Consider the following 22,004-nt stretch of genomic DNA (forward strand, 5'->3'; position numbering starts at 1 on the left):
TCGTATTCATTGCCTAGAATTGCCCTCGTTATCACACTCACGGATTTACATCATAACCTATTTTATAGTTTTTAATTTTTTATCTCTACATTTATCAATTTATTTTCACTTATAACCTTTGGTTCCAAATCAGTGCCATTAAAAAAAAGAAAAGAAAATTGCTCTGCTCCTATTGTTTAATGGGTTTCTTTTTAAATAGCTATTTGAATTATGCACTTTGCATCCTGAGATACGGACAATAGATCTCAGGAGATCATAATGAATTACTCTTCGCATGAGGAACATATTACTTATTGTGCAGCAACAATTCTTGGCCTGTAGTTAAATGCATTTAATTTTAATTTACAACAAAAATGTGCTATTTAAGGATGGAATATTTTATGGTAGCTTTATTGGTTTACAAATAAGGATGTTTAAATCTTTGTTCTTCATTGTACTTGCTGGATTATTCATTTTAGGTGGACTGTGGTCTCGTAAACATATCTAATACATGATTTCCACGCCATTTTTATTGAAAGAGGCCCTGTTTACACAATGTTTTCAAATGATCAAACTGATCAATAGATGCTAGTTGCTGGTCAGAAGACTTTGAGATAAACACCAATCGTTCATAAGGGAACAATTGAAACCACTTCCACGTTGGACATTTACACTTCGTCCATTGATTTATTCTTTTCTTTTATTCTTTTTATTCTACAATTTGCAACAATCTGGTAATAAATGGACCGGACAACAATATAGTTGAAGGGATTGTAGATTAGGAGTAACCAATGTAGTGCCCATAGACACCCGATAGCCTGCTGGGCATGTTCTGGAAAGGTTGGCACAATAAAAGTAATAAAAAACTAAAATCTGATTATCTACGAAGTTTGAAACAGGTAGCCTTTCATAGTATGCATTCCCTTTAAGAAACTATTTAATAATCTTAGAGCTGTGATTGCATTCATTATTTTGTGTTTATGGCTACAGAATTTCCAAGTAATGAGGAATGTGCCAATTTTTCCAATAAACCTTCACCTTCGAATATTTGTCATCAAGGAAGTCCATGAAAGATGTAACTTACTGGTGAATTTTGTCTATGACTGGATAAACGTACTACTGGTGTGGTTCAGGTGGCCACTCCAGTGACTAGGAAACAAGGCAAAGCCTTATTCCTTTGCTTTCTGGTAATTTTTTGAATTTTCAAGCTATCATACAAGGTCCATTAGTTATAGTTAGTGTAGAAGTACTTTCTGTTTTGATTAAAGATTACAACTTTTTAACAATATTATCAATATTTGGGGAGATTCTTCACTCAGGTCCCGATAATGCAAAATATGCATTAGCTGCCACTCCTTTGGAGAAAACACAGATTGGAAGATTGAATGCGAGCCAGACAACTTAACAGTTTTTTGCAGGGTTCAGTGCCTGCCACTGAGCTGCTGCCAGGGTCCTCATTTACCGCTGTTTATCACCAGCCTGCTAACATCACGTCCTGTGGGACGATGAATGGCGGGATGCCAAAGAGCACATGAATCACCTTGTAAAAGACAGAATAACACAGATTGCACATGGTTACATGCGAAGCCGGGCTCCGCATGTGGTCGTCTTTCATTGCATGTGCTGCGTTCAGAGCTGACAAGTGTAAATTGTGTCTTGAGTGCTGTTTGTGTTGTTGATGCAGCAGCAGCAGTAGCAGCAGCAGCAGCAGCAGCAGCAGCAGCATTCAGACGCTTGTCTTTGCATTACTCTGGCCTTGTTAAAGCTGCCATGGCAGCCTTCTGATGTGCTCGCAGTCGTATTGGTTGAGTCGCGGTGCTTGGAGTAAAGTGTTGTTGATCACCGAAGCTAAACTTGACAGGCCAATTCCTCAGAGACGGAAGGAAGGAGAGAAAAAAGGTTGAGGAAAGGAAGAAAGAGAGAAAAACAGAAAAGCCAGAAAGGTATTAAAAAAAAAAAAAAAAAGAAAAAAAAGAAAAGTGGTGAAAGACAGATGAGAGAACCAGACAGTGTGATGAGCACAAATGGAGAAAAATGAAGCATGCAGACTACAAGCAAGTGCCACACATTAGGAGGTAAGCTGGGAACACACACTGCGGTAATCACATACAAATAAGCACACCTGTGTACACGCAAGCATGTACAGGGGCTGGCTGTACAAACGCAGTGTGGCTGAATCTTCACCAGAACATTTATGAGGAGGTCTAACCTTGCCAGCCGGGTTTGCAGACGGGCTTGACGTCAATGCGGACGGGGACGCTGCGCAGTGCTCTCTTCTGGCCACAGTCCCAGGCAGTCACCAGGATCTCGTACTGCTGCTGGCGGTCGTAGCTCAGCTTCTCCGTGTTCCTTATGTTACCTAGTCGGGAGAGAAAGCTGGAGGTCAGAGGAAAAGGCAAATACTTTTCATTTAAAAATAAAAAAAATTTAATAAAAGGCAACTCATTATATCGTAATGAAGAGCCCCTATTGTGTCTCCTAATGAAAACATTTTGCAGCACAGTGATGGCCACAAATAGCAATTTTAAAAATCCACTTATATTCTGTCAGTAAATAAACTGCTTCCCTATTGTCTGGTTGAGGTAGAAGTGATAAAGCTAGGTAATTATTATCAGCGTGTCCAGCTTTATTCTCCCAGAAATGCTCATCCCAAGCTGTTAGCGCTTGTGTTTCAATATTCAGGTGGAGCACAGTCCCCTGTGTGCCAGGACTGTCCATCAGCCAGACAACTAAACACCTGAAATTAATTTAGACAATTACTGCTAATGCAAGGCTGCTCATTACGGGAGGGAGCGCTTTCTTCTTCTCTGTAGCAAAAGGTGTTTTTTTCACTCAAGAAGTCTTCGACATCACCAAAAGTGATGAAAGCTGATAATGGATGGCTTCTTCTTAATGTTTTTGAGTCCCAGGTTCCCATTGAGGTGCTTATAAAACAACGTCTTCTTCACTGATAAAAGCTTCCAAGGCTCCTGGGATTTTAGCGTGAGGGACATAAGCAACATTAAAGAAATAACATAAGCACATGTGGTACAGTGATGCTGTTGTCTAAGATGACAAATATTTTTGATTTGAATGGCGCGAGTTTGCATGTTCTCTTCTGTGTTCCCATTTACACAGAATCATTTGAAGCGAAAACGCATTGTTTTATACGAGAAATGGACGAAACACTGAAAACAATGGCGATAGGATGCCAGGAAACGAGTTGGCACTGCGGCTGTATAAACAGGTCTTCGAGCCTTTCCCGGATGTACTGTGGCTTTGGCCTTGTTGTGGGTTATTGCTCCATGTCAGTTTCACCCAGTGTAAACCTAAAACCTAAAAAATAAATGTCTCACCCTAACTTTTAAACAAACCACCGAGCTGTTCACAGGATGTAATGCAGAAGCACTGTATATGGATTGGTAAATATTGCAGCAGATTGTAATTTATATTTATGTATTTCATTGTGGAAGATTCCACTCATCTACTTGTACGATAGCATCTATCCATTTGTGTCTGTGAATTCAGAAATAATTGGAAGTTGAGATAATTGAGAAATTGACTGGAGGAACAGGCTTGTGTTTCCCAGCATGCCTCCTTCCATGTTTTTGATCTTAACTCTTATTGATGAATACTTAGTACTGAGATCCTGGGATAATCAATGGGACTGGATGTATTCAGGTTATATATGCTTTGGTTTTGTGGCAATTTTCCTCTCTGCTCTTTTAAAGTCAGTTCAGTTGTTGTACAGTCTGCAATATTATTGAGAGTTCCATGCCATTTATCTGCCTTTGAGATCCTGAGGATTTATTCAGCAAACTTTCTGAGGCAGTTTTATTTGCTGTGCACTCAGTTTTGATATTTTGAATTGGCATTTATGATAGCGTTTGTACACCAGGAAATTATGTCCTGTGTGAATTCAAAGATGTATGCCGTAAAAAAAATTGAAATTCTACATAAAACTTTACAGCGTGACATAATGCAGTACTATATTCAAACAAGATGTGGTTTTGTAAGTTATAAAACAGAGAAACTTGGATGTGTTTTGGGGAATGTTTTTCTTTACTGTGACAAAAACAAATAGCTCAACTCCGTGTGAGACATGTACAGACTCAATCATCGGCTGCTTGGAGAATAAGTCGAAAGAGTCATAAAACACCTGTGAGCTTTTACTGCAGAATGAGCAGAGTGCAGCCAACAGGCCTCCACTTATATTGCTACCTTTTGAAATGTATTCCTAATAGATGTTTTCCTAACTCGTGGAAGGAGAACTCATATGATTTTTTTTAAATTAGCTTTATGAAAGTTGCAAGATCTACTTTCTTTCTGCCTTCAGGAAAGTAAAAAGCAGCACTTCCCCTTCAGCATCTGGATACTTTATTTATAACCCCGTTTCTTCATGACAGTCAGTCGGTTTAGAAAGCACAAAGCACGTGTTTTGTTGTTGTTTATCTACTCAGATAATGTCTATGTGTTTGCTTCAAGGAGTATTTCATTAGAAACCATCAGTATATATCATTGTCCAAATTAACTGTGATGCCTGAACATAATCAGTGTAACAAATGAGATCATAGAAGAGATGACAGGTCGCCCCTCAGATTGGTTTGATTAGTGCAGATGTTCTTCAAAATTAAGACCTTGGTTCTATTTATCCCCTTGTTGCTTCTTGATGGAAAACTACAGTATACTCTTGCTTACTTGTCTGAGGGTTACCTTTCACAAACTCTAACAACTAGAAATATGATCAGCATTGCTTTGGAAGCACTTCCAGGGTCGCACAGTGGTCTCGTGGTTAACGGTCATTCCTCACAGTTTGAAGTGCCCAGCTCATTAATAGGCCAAGGCCTTTCCATATGAATTTTGCACGGCTGCACTGTGCATATGTGGGTTTGTTCCAGCTTTAAATGAAAACGTGTCACTCCTTGATTTACTGGCGTTGACTATAAAACATCAGTAGAAACTACAATGATTTATTGGGGTTAAATGGATATGAGTTCAGGGCATGTAAATTATTGCAAGTGTTGCATTACAAAATGATGGTGTGGAAGTTAATAGGGTTATTTGTCACTACCAACTTGACTGACCCTGTGGATGATAAACGTGATGCAGGCTGCCTGACTGGTTATGGCTAATATGACACTTGCAGGTCACCTGATTTCATGGAGTGTGACACTGCCTAAAGATGAAGCGCATCTTTAATAACGACTGCATTCTATACACTGAAGTTGCACTAGGGGAGACTGCATGCACAATCCAGTGCTCTTGAGTCAGCGACATCTCGTATTAATGATATAGTATTAGATGCTTATGATTTTAATGAACACATCTACCGGCCATGAAAGACAAGTTTACAAGAACACATCAAAGGGAATTCAACAAATTTCAGACATTGCATTTATGCAACATTTTAAGTGAAAATCTTTGCATTTTTGTTTCAGAAAAGTTTGTGTTTACTCAGACACGCTGATAATGACGCTGCCAGCATGCCAGGCCATGGGTTGGTACTGGTGGTGGTTTATGTAGTTAAATATCACACACACATGTACACAGAGGACAAAATGCTATGAAAATTACCAATGGCGAATACGCAAACATTCGTATGGACAGAAGATGTAGTTGGATTGCTATTCCAGTTGAGTTTCAACAATAAAACTACCAAGTCACAGGATAATTTGGACTGGGTGTCATGACACTCTGGATGCCGTAATTGTTGTGACTGTCTCTCTTTTCGCGCAGTAGCAGCATTTCAGAAAAGTTGTGTTTTCCCCCGTTACCACAAGGCGGAGACAGAGCATTTTCGAAAAGTTGCACCGTGGGACGAGAAAACAAGCAGCACAGGGCTTTAGTTACAAACATTCTTGCCTTACTTGCCATGTTCTTGTCATGTGTTAATGGAATTTATTTTTGGTCCCGGGGTTTCCTCATACATTCAAAATATATGCAAAATTTGTGACATGGTGTCTTTAAATTATTGACGGGCAACCTTTATTAAGTTTCACAATCAACTGCTAATGAGTGTACCGCAGTCATCAGCAGGCTAGAATAAAATGAAACCATGCATGACTTTTTTTTTTTTTTTTTTATTACATTATCTGTCTTTCACGAATAATTGCTGGGACTGAAATTTATTCATTTCAATTAATCAATTCCAGGAAAAGTAATACATCTCACATTTTTTCTCAGTGCACTTGGGAGAGTCCCTTTCAGTTCATCACATACGAATCATACAGATGCACTGTACACATCAGACATCAAACATAGGCATACATGAATAGACACCTTGCTTCCCACCTTGCTTCACTTCCATTGACGGATAAGGTCCATACACTATGAAAAAAAATCATCACTCACTGAATTTACACCACATTTCCACATGGTTTGCTTTGTGAAAAAGGGCTGTGGTGTACGAACGCCGACAAAATCCACCCGTGCCAACGGATGTAAAGGAGCAATACAAGCAGCAGCACTGCTTCTTCACAGCCGAGATTTGCCACGACGACAGCTGATTAGAAACAATATGCATACTAAGAGGGCCTTTACCAGAATGCCATCGAATATTATGCCGGCGCGTGGCAACTGTGGGACCCCTGCTTGAGGTTGTCGACCCCTGCTCTAAACTGACCTTAAGTGTCAATGAGACTGTGTGTGGTTGTCATGTAATGGACTGACCACCTGTCCAAAGTGTACCCCTGTGACCCGAAGCTGATAGAGAAGATAAATGAATAATCAAAAGACATTGGTTAAAGAGGTCCTACTTATAGGCTGTTAAATAATAATCGGCTCGCTTTCACACTCAGATCAGAGAGCTTCTTCATATTCTTTTTAAGAGCCAGATGCTCTTGCACTTTGGTCCTTTGTAATTAACAGGACAGATTGGTACAGTCTTAGAAAGTAAGTCAACTCTCCGGAATGGACAAATCTATTCATGCGCCAAGCGAAAGTGGAATTCAGACATGAAAACGCCCGGTGTGTGACAAAGAGACTCTGTATGGCAACTTCACCAGTCCATCCATCATCCGTTCCCAGTTTTAGCCAGACTAGGGTCATTGGGATTCGGGGGCAAAGAACAGCGTTCAGACTGAAGAAGTTGCTATAATGTCACAGAGCCTGTGCAACAACCAACACACATATAAAAGATCATCTGTCAAAAATACTGGAAAAACACTTGTTTTATTTTTGCATACATCTCTGCTTTGGAGGTGTATGTACATGTTTCTAGCTATATGGTGGTGAAGGATCTTGGTACATAATAAGGAGAATACTCCTAAAACTGGTGCATTCTGCTCATCTAAATGAAATAATCCGGGTATGCTGAGTGGAAAAAGAAATTGCCTTATAACTAATCCACAGCTCATGTTACTTGAAATGAGTGCCTCAGGGGTACATCAGCCCTAACCTGCTGAAATCTTGTACTGATATCGCTGCAGTCATATAACAATGACAACACTGTCATCTCAGGTTTTTAAAGAGAAAAAATACATTAAAAAAACACAATGTTTTTACATTTGTTGTTTAAATTATTTTGGTTTAGTTTTTTTCCTATTCAGCATTGTGATCATTTTGAAAGAAACAATAAGGTTGGAGAGCAACAGGGGTGGAAGAAGCAACCCTGGAGTCCAACGCAGGGCTGCAGCATGGCTACAAAGCAGTGATTGGAAGGAGCGCAGTGCACCATACATTCTTGCATTGCTCAAGTTAATGTGGACGCATCTCAAACTTTAATAATGGCACGATGGTGCTGTGTTCACATTGGTTTCCTTCCTTCCTTCCTTATTCTTTCGTTCCTTCCTTCTACAAGCGTTTAACACAACTTATGAGGTTATGAGGTTTTTCTTATTATATTTGTTGAGTTTGACATAATCCACTTTGTGACAAATCAAAATGATGTGGGATAATTCACACCAGCACTTTTATGTGAGAAAATCAATTCATCATTCAGCTCTGTCAGTCGGTACAGTCTCCCAGCTGTGTGTGACATCTTCAGCAATAATTACTATATCATTAAGACTGGTGACAGAATAAGAACATAACTTAGCTTTTCTCATTCCAGAATATTATATATATATATATATATATATATATATATATATATATATATATATATATATATATATATATATAGAAAGGATAGTACTGAATGCTAAAGAAACTCAATGTAATTGAAGAAAGCGTCAGAAAACAAAAGAAAATGTTGTTCCAAATTATATAAAAAGACGTATAAAGTGGTTTTGAGGTTTTGAAGCATCTGCATCACCTTCCAAAGGCACAAGTGAGGACACGCAATGTTTGGAGTTGGGTGGAGCTTCATTTTTAGTTGACCTGCGGAAATGTCTCTGGGGGGGGGGGAGAGTGTTTAATATGTGCTGTGCCACTCTCACACCTACTGCAGGTCTTTTTTATTCTCTGTTGGCTTCAGGATTCTCTCCATGGTTTAGTGATAGCAAAGAGTCTGCAGGGAATGAAGGAGGATGTTCAGCTTCAACTTCATAAGGTCATACATTCGCTGTAGTTCAGTTGAGGAGTCTGTGGTTCAGTTGAGGTCAATGGTGGCGTGGGCACAAATAAATTTAAAGTTCTCCTCCCTGTCTATGCTTTCCATCTATGTGAAAGTGAAAATGTCTTTCCTTGGTCTTTAGCTCCTTTGCTGTGTCGTGCTTAATGACAATGGTATTCCCTGATGGCAAAGGTCTGTTTTAGTAGGCATTCCTCTTGCTTCTCTGCAAAAACTATTTGGAATTGGTCTCAGGGATGGAGAGCGTGGTTTTGACATGGTCTCGGATAATCAACAAATCTGATTGAGAAGTTCTGGAATGTGCAATGAAACCAAGCTTTATTAGTGGAGGGCCAATGATGCAACGTTATCTTGGTGCCTAAAACAACAAAGCATCGAAGCTCTGAAGAGTTTTTGCCTCAGCAAGTCACTGCGTTTGAAAGTTTTACTGCGGTGGCTGACCAGTGTAAATGTGTTTGTATAAAAGTTAATGTGGCAAGACTTTTTGTAATATTACAATGCTGCACTGGGCAATTTCACTGAAACTAATAGTCCACTCATCTCTACAGAACACTGAGCATCCAGACCACATCCAGCCACAGAAAGCCTCCTGACTCATTGATAACCACAACCCATTTTCTAAACCAGTGTCTTCTCTCATGCTGAGCAGAGTGCATAAAGGGAAGTCTTGTAAACCTAATGTGTCCGTTAATATTTGATGAGTCTTCCACTGCAACCGAATGACAATGCTATGCTACACACGCAGGCAGGTCCAGGAGGGATGGGGGGGGGGGGGGGGGGGGGGGGGGGGGCAATGTGAGGAAGGGCGCTTGCTATTAGTATTAGCTTGAGTATTAAGCACAATGGATACGATTAAAAAAAAAGGGAAAAAAAACACTACTGGCTATCATAGTTTGGAAGCTGAGATGTAGCAGGAGTGAGTTACTGCAACTTGTATTACTGCCTGGATGCTTCTTGAGGTTTTTGTATTGTGGGCAGAGAGGTGCAGGGGGAGTTGAATGTTGATAATGTGGTTTATTTGAATACGAGAATGCAAGGAGGAAGAGGAGGAGGTTTAGCTGTAATTCATATGTGGGCGGCATTGTTCGCCTTCCCATCCTCCTCATCACCCATTCACCGCCGTCCTCCGGGTTGTTTAGAATTCCTCTTCACCTCCTACCCTGTCCACCCGTCCCATCTCCATTCTCAGTGCACATCATTGTCTCACTGTGTTTTTTCTTTTGTTTTGTTTTTTTTGCAGCCTCATCCCATTTCCCTGTTTGCTTCCTCATCTGTTGTGCTGCTCACACTCTCCCAGCCTTATTCCAAACACACACAGACACACACACACGTGTACGAGCAATGATACACACACACACACCTTTCTGCATGACAGAGGTTCCTATTCCTGCTCCTTCAATTACTACATCAAGTTATCCGTGTCAGCAGCCTGTGCGTGCCGTGACTACTGGTAGGGGTGGCCAGCTAGTAAATAAATACTTTAGCCTCCATCTCTCTCTACTTGCCTCTCTATCAAAGTCACATTATAAAATACACATACAAACCATCTCTGCCATGGTCTTTGTAATTTTCCTTCCATCATCCCCATATAAATTCCAATTCAGTTTTACCGCAGAGCTTTGCCCAGTCGCCTTTGCCTTTGTTTACAAGACAATGCAAGCATTAATCTTCCATTTTTCTTCGAGTCAATAATGTTCTTTCTCAACATTTTTCAACTTTTCTAAAACAGCTCAGCTAAAAACAAAGGTTTTCACAAAGGTAGTAGTAAATGCTCCGAGCGTAGAAATGATCTGGACTGGAGTCTCAGAAATCCATACTGTAATTTTAGGGCCAAAGACATATACACTATGTGGGATCAGCATCAAAGACATGAGTCAACAATATCTACTCGTCTTTAATACCACCTTGTTCAAATCATTGCTACCTGTGGATTGAAGAAGGCAAACAAAAAGGTAAAGCCTTCCACACACACTAATATCTATGGTCAATTTAGAGACATCAATTCACCAAATATGTACATCTTAATCCCATGCAAGCACAGGGATAACATGCAAAAACAAACCAAATAAATGGAGCATAGTAACCTTTGAACACAAGTTTTGGACAACTCCGAGGAAATTATCCATTTGCTGCATTTTGCCGCTTCCAGCATGCATCTTTTAACAAATTCACCTTCACAGTCTGGCTTTGGTGGTCAGATACTCTGGCATTTCCTCTGCTCTTCATAAAACACTGCAATATACAGTCAATTGGAACCAATATCAGTAAATCGGAAGTTTATCTTCAGTGAAAATTCCAGTTAATGTCTGTATTTCTGAAATCTGAGCAGCTGTATGCTTCGAGCCTGTCACCATCAGGTCACTCTGATAGCATTTAAAAGTAAAGATAAATTCAATGGTCCTGCATGTGAGCCTCTACGCAACACTAGACTTTTCCTGGCTGACACCCCTAATGTCACCACCCTGGTGTTTAATTCAATGTTTTTGTTTTTTTTGTCTCATCTAGTTCATGTTTCTTTTCTTTTCCCCAAGCAATGGCAATGGGGCGAGACAAAACCTTGACATCATTGGTTTCCCATTTGATTTCAACACAACTTGTCTCTGACAATAATCCTACCGGATTTACATCTTAATGGGGCGAACTGCAGTTATTGTAACCTCAGAAAGAACCTTAGTATTGTCAGTCAGATGCACAATCTGCATCCATAAAAAGATCCAATGGAGTAAATAAACTAAAAAAAAAAGCATTTTAACAGTCCATAGTAGATAATCAAATTCCATCACAACTATAGCCATTGGTACATTGGTTCTTTCGTGGTATGGTTTGGATAACTGTGCTTTTGCAACATCCTTGATGGCGAGATCCAGTGTTGTATGTGTATTTGGTGATTGGCTTAAAGTCTTCTAATTTACTGGTTTGCAAGAAGGAATCTGGCTGAAAAGCTGCAGGTCAGGTTAAACTTTCTCCAGTATAGTTATTTTTAAATGCAAACAAGCAGCAATGCATACAAAAATTTGCGAATGTGTCCAGGTTTGTTAATTTTTTACAAATGTTTAGATCTGCTCATATTTATTAATGACTGAAAATCTAAGAGCCTAAATAAAGCTCTTTATTTTGCACTTCTTTTTTTTTTGTTTTAGGTTCTACAATGCTTTGAAAGATGAATTGATGTGTTGTTTGAAAATATACCTGATATACCTTTTGTTTTCCTTAAACTCAGACTAACTGTCATTTCCAGTAAACCAGCACCAAAACACATTCATTTTCTAAAAGGGACAAATGAGTCACTTATTAAGACTAAAATAGTCTTAATAAATGCTCTCTGTTCACAAGCTGTTTCAAAGAACTAGAATGTTACATCAATGGAGGCTTCTCTCAATTTAAAAAAGGCAAGATTGTTGTAACGTGGTTAATAAATGTACTTTATTTCAATGAAGTTAACAATGGCTGGAATCGAATAATAATGAAGAGCCCCACCTAGGAGATTTATCACGAGCCGCCACTGAGTGTCAGTGACTTCTTAAAAATATTTTACAACATCCTACTCTTCAGTGTTTTGTAGTTTGGAATGGAACTACCTGATGTTTTCAAAAGCTTTCAAAGGTCTTAATCTGTCAAAACAGCCCGTTTCTTTAGGCCATTTTAACACTTACAGGTCTTGACAACAACCGATTGCACAAACAAAATGGCTGCAATAGATTCAAGTCACGAAGACAATATGTGCTTTTCATTAGATTTTATTTGTAATTCAAAAGAAAAATCTCAATTTTTTTCCCTCACTGGCTTGTCCCTCCAACAACTTACGGTCTGTTTCTATCCCTGATTCTGTCTCACCACTCACTGTCGCTCGCACAGCCAGCCGCCGTTTTCCTCCCTCCATCTTCCTCCTCGCTCCCTCAGGTACTCTTGAGTTCAAGAGCTCTCAAAGCCTTTTTCACAGCGGTCAATGGCTAAGCAGGACCCCTTCAAACAGCCACCGTGTGCACAGGCTGCAGCCTCTCCCCTGTATCATTCACACTGCAGTTTGGCATGAACCGAACACACTCAGCCTTTTTTTTTTTTACTTTATTCCAACACATCAGCAGTCAGAAACTCTTAGTAGTCGGAATGGGCAAAATAGTATTGTCACTTGCATTTGTGTAGCAAAATAAGACAAAAAAAAAAAAACATACGGAGAGTCTCAGTGGAATTTAAGTAGCTTTTCTAATTTCCATAAATCTCAAAAGGGCTTCATCTTTTACCCGGTGCCAAGGAAAGTGCATATCCACATCTGAAAATGAGGATGAGTTGTGTCTTAAGAACATTGTTGATACACTGCTGTGATGAGATTACTGAAACAATTGTCTGAAGTCAGAGATGTGCATAGCACATTATTCATGTGATGTATAGTGCAATCCAAAAGGAATGATTGCCAATGCAAAGACACAAATTCGTACATTAAAACCAAGCAGTGGACGGCGGTGCAAGTCATCCTTTTAGCATGAACTGATTAAAAGAAGGGCCCCGCTAACATACTAAAAGTTCCTTCCTGGAATTCAACAGGAGATACATTTGTGTTTGTAGCCACCAGCTGATGGCAGGGGTCCACTGACTTCAACAAGTACTTGCAGTGGATGATCAAAAGGCCATTTGCATTTCAAAAGTCACACAATCCGGCTTTACGCACCAAACAGCATGATCATTTACTCTATCTTATTTAATTTCTTGATAGGGGGGATAACATTGGCCAGGGCCTCAGAAGAGATGATAGAATGCACTTTTCTTCACTTCACTGAGTTGAGTGGTCACACAGTCACAACTTTTTTTTTTTTTTGTTACTCAGTGGGCGTCCTTTATCTTCAACTCCATCACAGCTTTCAGTAGAGGCAGAAGTATATCATTTATCTTCGCACAAGAAAAAAGTGTCTCTTTTCTACTGGCTGGCAAATCTAATGTAGGTTCACTTGAAACAAAAGCGCCATTGTGATTTATTTGACTGACACCATGCCCAAAGTACCCATCTGTGATTATTTAAGATATGAAGTAGCATTCCTTCAAACCATATGCTGGACTTTTAACTCACATCTGTTGTGGAAATTTATAGGTAGAACTGTGTAAATATTTGGATGGAGTTTAACTATAAGCTTCAGGCTTGTATAAAAGTGCTCAAAGGTTTAAAATCTAGTGGTAAACTGGATCTGTCTTGTATCAAATAATGACTCTGAGGAACTCGGCGAGGTGACGGCTGATTAAAACTGATGACTAATTTAAAATTCAAAGAAGAACACAGATACCAGCCTAGGTTTTGAAAATCCGATGAAAGTTAGAAAGCCTATAATTAAACAATAATTAAAATAGCTAATTTGTTAGCATATGAAGGATGTGATTATTGTACACGAATACAAGTGCTCTAAAAATCTTTTTGAAATGATACTACAACACTCGTAAAATCTGATTTACATTTCAGCTACCCGAGCATTATCTTTGTGTGTGTGTGTGTGTGTGTGTGTGTGTGTGTGTGTTTCATGTCTTTGTGTGAACCGACTTTCTGTCCTCTGGTTTGTGGAGAGTAATGGCTCTCTGGACTTTGTCCTTGAAAAGATAAAAGCAGGTTTTTACCCTGGAGAGAGACATCTGTCAGATTGTATACGTTTCGGCTTTTAAAGCCTATCCGGTTGTATGCACTGTATGATTGTATACTTGTTTCTCCTGTGGACATCACTAGATGAATCATGATAGTGTTATGAACAGAATGTGCATTTTTTTTTACTTTTTTTAAAATGGAAATGAAAAGCAACAAAGATGCAAACAAAAACTTGAAAATTGATCTGCAAGATGTACTTTTGAAAAATTTGTATAATCAGTGAAGCACAAATCACGTAAGAGGAGACCGGATGAGAGAAAGTGGGTACCCCAAAACTTGAAGTAATACTTTTTGAATACCTCCAATGTACTTAACACTGCACATAGTTGCTTAAGTACGTGAAACCAAATTAGGTTCACCTTTCTTTACTCACCATTGCGATCTATAGCGAATGGGGTGTTGGTGGTGGTGATCTGGTAGTTACAGATCTGGCTGTATTGCGGAGAGCAGTCCTGGTCGGTTGCCTCCACTTGCAGGATGCTGTCATAAATCTTGCCCTCGGTTACCGCCGCTCTGTACTGAGGTTCCCGGAACACGGGGGCAAACTCATTGACATCGTTGACTTGAATGTGCACCACTGCCCTGTAAACAGAAGGGGGCAATAAAAGGGGGAAATGTTTAAATCAATACAAAGATGAAAGATTCCTAACATACAAACAATTTGGATGTCTCATATGGTGCTCTACAAGTGTAAAGATGCTATAAAGATACTAGATAGTAAAACGAGTTTCGCACAGACATTACTAAGTGCAAGAGAGACATTTTAGCCTCAAACACTGTCCACTGTTACAACTTGAATTTTATAGGACATTATCATCACCAATGAATTGCTTTCTTGCCAGAGGAAATAAAAGCAAACCCTGTTAACAGGAATCCTTTATTTTCGAGTCCTATGGGACCCACACATACTTTACTTTTGCTCGGGATTCCTGAAAATCCAAATAAGCTTTGCAAAAATGTGTGAGTCAGATCTTTTTTTTTTGCCCCCCTGTTATGTTCAGGGCAATTTTCAGTTCTCCCAACAACCATGAGGATCAACAATAAAATCACTTGAGAAACTTTGCTATACGCCAGTGAATTAAATTCTGCGTGTTGTTATTTGTTGTTCATCACCACCCGCGCTGTCACAGACATCCTTTCAGCGATTTCATCAAAGAAGTAACATTTGATTCAAGTTTGTTGACATTGTTTAACGAATGACATTTTATGGCCCTAAAGAAAATGTGCACAAAGAACCGAGTGATTTCACAGACAGGAATAGGTCATGTGTGGATTTGTGCTTTTGTGTCGCATTGCCCTTAAACTTTGTAAAAGCTACGCCTCAGATTGCTCATGAGCCTTTGATGTCCCGACACATTGTAACAATCTCAGCCTGTTACCCCAGTTGGCTGCATTGCTCAAAAGCACAATGGGGGTTTGAAGCGAAGCGTTTAACAAGTAGCCTCTAAGACTAAAGGTTCCACTGATTGAAGGCAGAGTTCAATGCTGGTGATGTATGAGTTTGGTAACCAAGACACACGTTGAGCTTTCTGTACGACTCAGTTTGCTTTGCTTTGATTTCCTTCACGACCAGGTTTCCAAGATGCACTTATTAATTAATCCATGAACAATACATCAACATGTATTCATATCAGATATAGAAAAAAGAAGCCTAATTGATTACTCAGTCCAGCAGGTCTTCATCAGTACCCTCCAGTGGTAGAAAGCAACAGATTGTATAATCAATCCTTCTGTACATCGACCGACAAGCGGTGACGAATGACAACGGGCCACCGTGACACTTTTGAAAGACTCCCCGGGCTGCAAAGCCAAAGTAATAGTTTGTTCCATGTACTATAAATGTGGTTTCACGGGATTATCCAGTGGCTATGGTATTGGCAGCGAAATGATCTTATTAAGTAAAGAGGTAAATATCTCTTTAGAGGATGGACGGAGAGGAAGAGAAACGCGGGGAGGCACAGTTTGGGCAGAATGGATTTTCACACCGTCTTATCTCTCCCCGTCATGAGTACACAAACAAAGGATTTGTTTTGGAGCACACACACACACACACACACACACACACACACACACACACACACACACACACACACACACACACACACACACACACACACACACACACAGCTACATAATTTAATAGAAATAGGACGAGTAACCAAGTATGCTCACTGGAGAATTTTCATTTTGTTACTTTTGAATTACATTTGGGTCCCTGGGGTGTCAATATTGCAAGTGTTGTTTGGTGTAATAATAAATCAGCACGTTCTGGCCACCTGAACAAATTTACTGTGTGAATTTACACATCTGCTATTTACTCCCTCTAAAGCTGTCTTGGAATTTAGCAGCCATGTAAACAAGTAATTAACATGTGGTGAAAAGAGAATAATAAAGGCTTGAAATAGGCAGTGACGATGGCGGGGGGGGGGGGGGGGGGGGGGGGGGGCGGGGGGGGCATCACCGTTTTCCACAAGTGTGCTTATTTGCCTGTCCACACCTCAAAGGTCAGCTGGAACCCATGTTAAAAAAAAAATAAAAATAATAATGTTTTCGGGCTCCTAAAACGTCACGCCGTGTGGATGATCGGCCAGAAACAATGTGTTTACGTGAAATGACGTTCTTGTGTGGACAGGCCCTTAGCAAAACACATCAAAACCTGGTAAATGTCCCTTTCACTTGAAGACCTGCTGGGCCAGACTTGAGCTCAATCCCCACTTTGAATACCACTGGCGTTGGTTACGCCACAAAAGAATCAAAAGAATCTTAATTCAGTCGTATTTCTCGCAATGAAGACCCGAAACTGCAATCGTTCAAAAAAGAAGTGAAGAAAATGTGATGAAAGCCGACTTCTTCTCGGGTTCCCAGTGATGGTGGTGGTAGGTGAGGACAGAGAAGTGTGAATGTCTGCAGACTCCGGCTGCTGACAGCATTAAACCCAACAAATTAAGCCGACGCTCAGAGACTATTGCACCCCAGTCACGTCAATAAGCCAGTCGAGTTCTTTCAGAGAAAAACTTGATGAATACAATCGGCGGGAACATCGCTTTGTAAAAGCCGTCACTTGAGAGAGGCAGCTATTGAGCATGCAGACCTTGTTTTGAAAAGAGCAGTGAGAAAACAGGCTCACTGGTAATGTTGTGATAACACCTGAACTCTCACAAACTGACTTGCTCATCTTTCTAGACAAATATGCCTTTTTCTTTTTTCTTTTGGCGGCGCTTGAACTTTATCGCCATCAATCCTGCAAAGTGATTGCAAATGTGCTTCCATTTTTTGTTCGATTTCAAAAAGACTGATGGAGCAATCTAGTGACGAATGCCACATAATGCACCTTGATGAAGTCAAAGCGAATTTGTTGCTCTCTATTAGTGCCTCGTGAAATGACTGAAAGAGTCTGGGGAACTTTGCCGATGTTCTAAAGGATCAGAACATGGTTTCAAACACACAAATGAACATATGACTGACTGTGGGGGTTTAGGATTGGCGAGATGTTAATGGTGATGCTAACAGCAGTGGAGGGTGCTGATGTGAAGCGTTGACAGATGACAGCAGCATCAGTGTGTGTGCAGTAAATCCCTCAGCCAGCCTTGTTTTGCCATATTAATGACGCTCCTTCATAAACATTACCCCCTTGCTTTGCCACCCTCCCCAGCGGTGAGGGAGCGGGCAGATGTTCCACTCCTCTAGGGGTTTGTGTGAGCACAATTATGTATACATGCACACAAATGCATTATATAGAAATGCAGTATAGGCAAAGAAAGAAAAGAAAAAATCTCTCTGAGTGAGGATGTGAGCAAGTTTCTCTGCTGATGGCTCACATCTGGTTGAAGCAGACGCCGAGATCTTCACGGCGTGTGTGGTGAATGTGTGTATGTGTGTGTGTGTGTGTGTGTGTGTGTCTATCTTTTCATATCACTGGAAGATTGCCAAGTGGGGCCCAAGGCTTCTGCTATTCCTCCCTGCGTCAGGTCTCAACTCATGAGCGGGGGTCCACAATGAGTCAGCCTGACACAGAAAGACACCGGGGGGTTAAGTGACTCCATTGGTGCCAAAATGATCCCGACACCACGACACAAAACAGATCAACAGGGATGATTATATACAAAACAAGTCCATCGTTAAACAAACTAAAAAATCCTTGCAAAGGAATCAGTTTTCACTTAGTTCTAACTATACAAAGTCAAATATTGGAATAGTTTTACCGCCATCTAAATGGACACTGATATAACAGAGGTAGCCAACTCTGCAAGGAAAAAAAAACAAAACAATCAACACTGGTATTTTGCTTTATGATCCATTCAGACCTGCACGTAGAATCAGTCTAACATGTTTTAGAGCCCCTATTCAGCATGTTTCTGTTAAATCTGAAAACCTGCCTTCTGAACTGTGTTCCTAATTCCATTTATTGAGTTTTGTTAAACATTAACAATGGCAAGTAAACAGACATTCGCACGGACAGGCCGTGAAGTTGGATTGATATTAAGGGTTTCCACAGAGCTGGAGTTGCAGTGTTTTCGAAAAGTTGTGTTTTTAGTGGCACAGCTGTAAATGGACACCTAAAAGGCAACGGAGGTTTTCTGTTTTCACTTTAAAACGTTGTGTAAACAGAGCTTAAGTCTAGGAAAGGAAACACAAGTAAGATCATGACATTTCTAGTAAAAATGGAAGAACATTGTTGAACCACGTTAAAGGCATGTAAAAAAATAATTGCATAAAAGGCTAAACACTTAGGTCATCTAACTGCTTCGACATATATAACTGTATTCATTCGAACATACAGAGCTAAGATTAGGGTTCAGTTGGCTTTAAGAATGAATCCATCATGGGAGATTTATACAAAACAAAATCTGTAGATTTTCTCACACCGGTGATGTGTTTGAAAAGGATTTTGAAAGGAAACTTTTATTTCCTGTGTGTTATGGAGGACAAAAAAATAAAGCAAAGGCCACTTCATTGTACAAATGATCACGTCGGGGTAAAACTGAAACAGTTCTGAAAGCAGTGTTGACTCTCAGTAGGAAAAGGGAAGCAAACGTGTTGTCAGTGTCAACATTTTGTTGACTGATCAAGCTACAAAGACTTCCTGGCTTTGCATAAATTGAGGATTCATAAGACTCTCTTTTCCTTCTAAAATCTTAATCCTCTAGCTGCTTGATGTAGTTACTTGTAACCTTAGACTTTAAAGGTTGAACAGATGACTATAAAGTCAAGTAGCTTGTCTACTTGTCTACACGGTCATCGTTGTTATCAATCTGATTTAATCAGAATCCAAATCAGAATCAGTAGTACTTTATTAATCCCTGGGGAAAATTATTGTGACAAAGCTCCACATAGAGTTGAATAGGATCGTTAAATAAAGGTAAATAAGTAATATCAAGTTAAGTGCCAATAGATGCAGGGTTAAGCTCAGCACTGACTGGAGAGTGAAAATTCTTTACAACTGAGAGATCAGATTGTCTAATTTACATGAACCCTGAATAAAGTGATCGGATTGATGTGCTGGTTCATATGCACCACACAAATCTAATTAAGACAGTTACTCAATCCCATAATGCTTTGTTCTGGGAGGTTGGCCGTCAGTGTTGCCACTTCCTGCATTTCCAAGACGTACGCCATTTTAAAGCTTTTATTTGTTAGCTTGACTAATCCAGCTTGTAATGCTTCTTTTGACACTGAAACATGGAAGACACATTCCCCTTGTTCGGTCTGATCAGGAAAAAATAATACTATATTTGAGAGCAGTATTGTGTGTTATTATGTGTTTTGTGATGTTATGTGATGTGTGTAGTGAGGATAAGTTCACCCCAACCAGGGACATGATCAGAATTTGGGTGCACATTACGTGGCGTCTGTTTGGGGATAGGGATCTGCATAAACCATGCCTCTCGCTTGAAATGACATTTAATTCTGAATCAGATCAGATTCTTCTAATTGGTGCGTTAGCGTGAAGCGTTCTCATAGTTTATGTCCATGGAAACACAGATAATGTCAGTTGTAATGTTTGTGATGGATAATCTCCTCCAAGTGAGCATTGTTTATTGAACTGCTTGCTGTTTTCTTGCTGTGAACACGGAGACACCTTTTGTGTTGATTTGCAGCATTCAAACAATTTAATTTAAGGTTCCAGTAAATTTCCCATCATTCAATGCAGCATATATACATTTCTAATCATGGAAATTTTGAATCTCAAACTACATCGGCATGGTTCAATTAAGTTGGTTATGCGCTTAGGTTGTTCATAAGTAAACCTTTCTGAAATGAAAATGCAAAACGACGAGGTTTCACTTGAAATGTTGTGTAAGCCGGGCCTGACAGTACGTGCGTCCGCAACAGTGTTGCCTGTGCATATAAACTTACACTGCTCTTGTGATTGAAATGCAACATAATAATTCTATTGAAACGAGACGCCAGCACAGCAACAGCTTTTATGTCTAGCAAAGATGTGATCAACAGGATTCCCAGTAAGTCTGGCATCCTGAGCCCTCAAGCTATTGGAAAGCAGCAACGTTATTCTCTTCTTTGCTGAGAAAATGTCACGCTTTACCTCGGTAAAGCGGTATCAAAGCTGGATGGATACTGTTTTAGAGAGATCAAAAGTTTGAATAAGAAAATCTGCATCTGGTTGAACACAAAAGTTGGTGTAGGAGAGTAACTCCTCTGTGGGTACAAATTGTATGTCTCCATTAGCTCAGTTTGAGTTATGTGCACACAGCTCTATTATTACAGACTGACACATTAGCTGAGCTGTCAGCACTCTGTGGGTTCATCAAATGACGGTTTTACTTGTTACGTTTGGCAAAATGTGTGTTATTCAGGGGATAATGCACGACATGGTTCAATGTTGTCAGTTAAGAGAAATGCATATTATCTAATGACAACGAGAAAAAGCAGCTGACACGCCACAAACAAGAAGTTCCCTGCTGCTGTCTGCATGTTTATAGCATCGGTCAACAGCTTCTCTGTTCGAAAAGGTATTACGATGCTAATTCATCACATGGGTTGTGGATACACGATAGTGTTAATATGTTGGGACATTTTTCATTCATTCAGGACTGAGATGTTCCTTTCGCAGTCAACAGAAGTTTAGCGAAACTGTAACAGAGCCCTTCCTTTCTCGACACCTCAAATTCATCATTTTGCAGTATTATGAGAGGAGATCTTCACAGTGATGAAATAAGTTTAAGCGCTCAATAGAGTTGTGCTTGAATATTTTCTTTATGAATGAGGATGATCACTTCCACCCAAGAGTTTAACATTAACCATTTCCTCAAACCAGGATTAAAAAAAAAAAAAAAAAAACTCCCAAGATCCAAAGAAACTGAACAGAGAGGCTCAGCTATGTTCAAGTACAATATTTTTCGATCCCCCACGAATGCCAGTTCATATCTAGATGGCTGTGGGCCAGGCGCATGGGTGGATATCCTCGGGCAGGCAGACCAATGCTCCCCTCAAAGCCTGTTTGGGAAGTCTGATTGGAGCAGGAAATACAGATAGCTACAGTAGTAGAGATGATTTGGAACATATTTTTTGTTCACTTGGATTGGATAAATCTTCCCTGATTACAAACTGGTGTTGGACAACACATCTGAATGAAGGCTAATTGTCAAAACAAAGAGAGGGAAACATTTCTTGTATCGGCTGAACAATCCAAGCTTTTTAAATAGATAGATCTGAAATATAAAAAAAACTGACTTTTATAGCCTCCAGCCAACCGCTCTCAGCATGTTCATGAAATATTGATGACTGGATGTACAATGTTATAGCATTAGCACGGTAGAAAGTGATAGAATAGAACGACAGAATAGAATAAATGTTATTTAAGCAAGTCATATTGGTTATTTTCAAGATTCTCAAATAATAATGATGTAATGAAGTATGACGGAGGATTCATTACCAAACAAACTAAGTTTC

General features: G+C 39.8%; 1 protein-coding gene across 1 annotated transcript in view; it reads right to left on the bottom strand.

The window, feature by feature from the left end:
* LOC308107717 (calsyntenin-2-like) overlaps positions 1 to 22,004 on the bottom strand; it is a gene marked incomplete at both ends in the record, with an annotated part of 319,526 nt that overhangs the window by 95,417 nt on the left and 202,105 nt on the right. The window contains 2 exons of the mRNA XM_080460204.1: positions 2,189 to 2,338; positions 14,467 to 14,675. Of these exons, the coding sequence (XP_080316330.1) occupies positions 2,189 to 2,338; positions 14,467 to 14,675 (359 nt within the window). The remainder of the gene's footprint in view (positions 1 to 2,188; positions 2,339 to 14,466; positions 14,676 to 22,004) is intronic.

The sequence above is a fragment of the Lipophrys pholis genome (genome assembly GCF_963383615.2).
Source record: "Lipophrys pholis genome assembly, chromosome: 3".
Lineage (NCBI taxonomy): Eukaryota > Metazoa > Chordata > Actinopteri > Blenniiformes > Blenniidae > Lipophrys > Lipophrys pholis.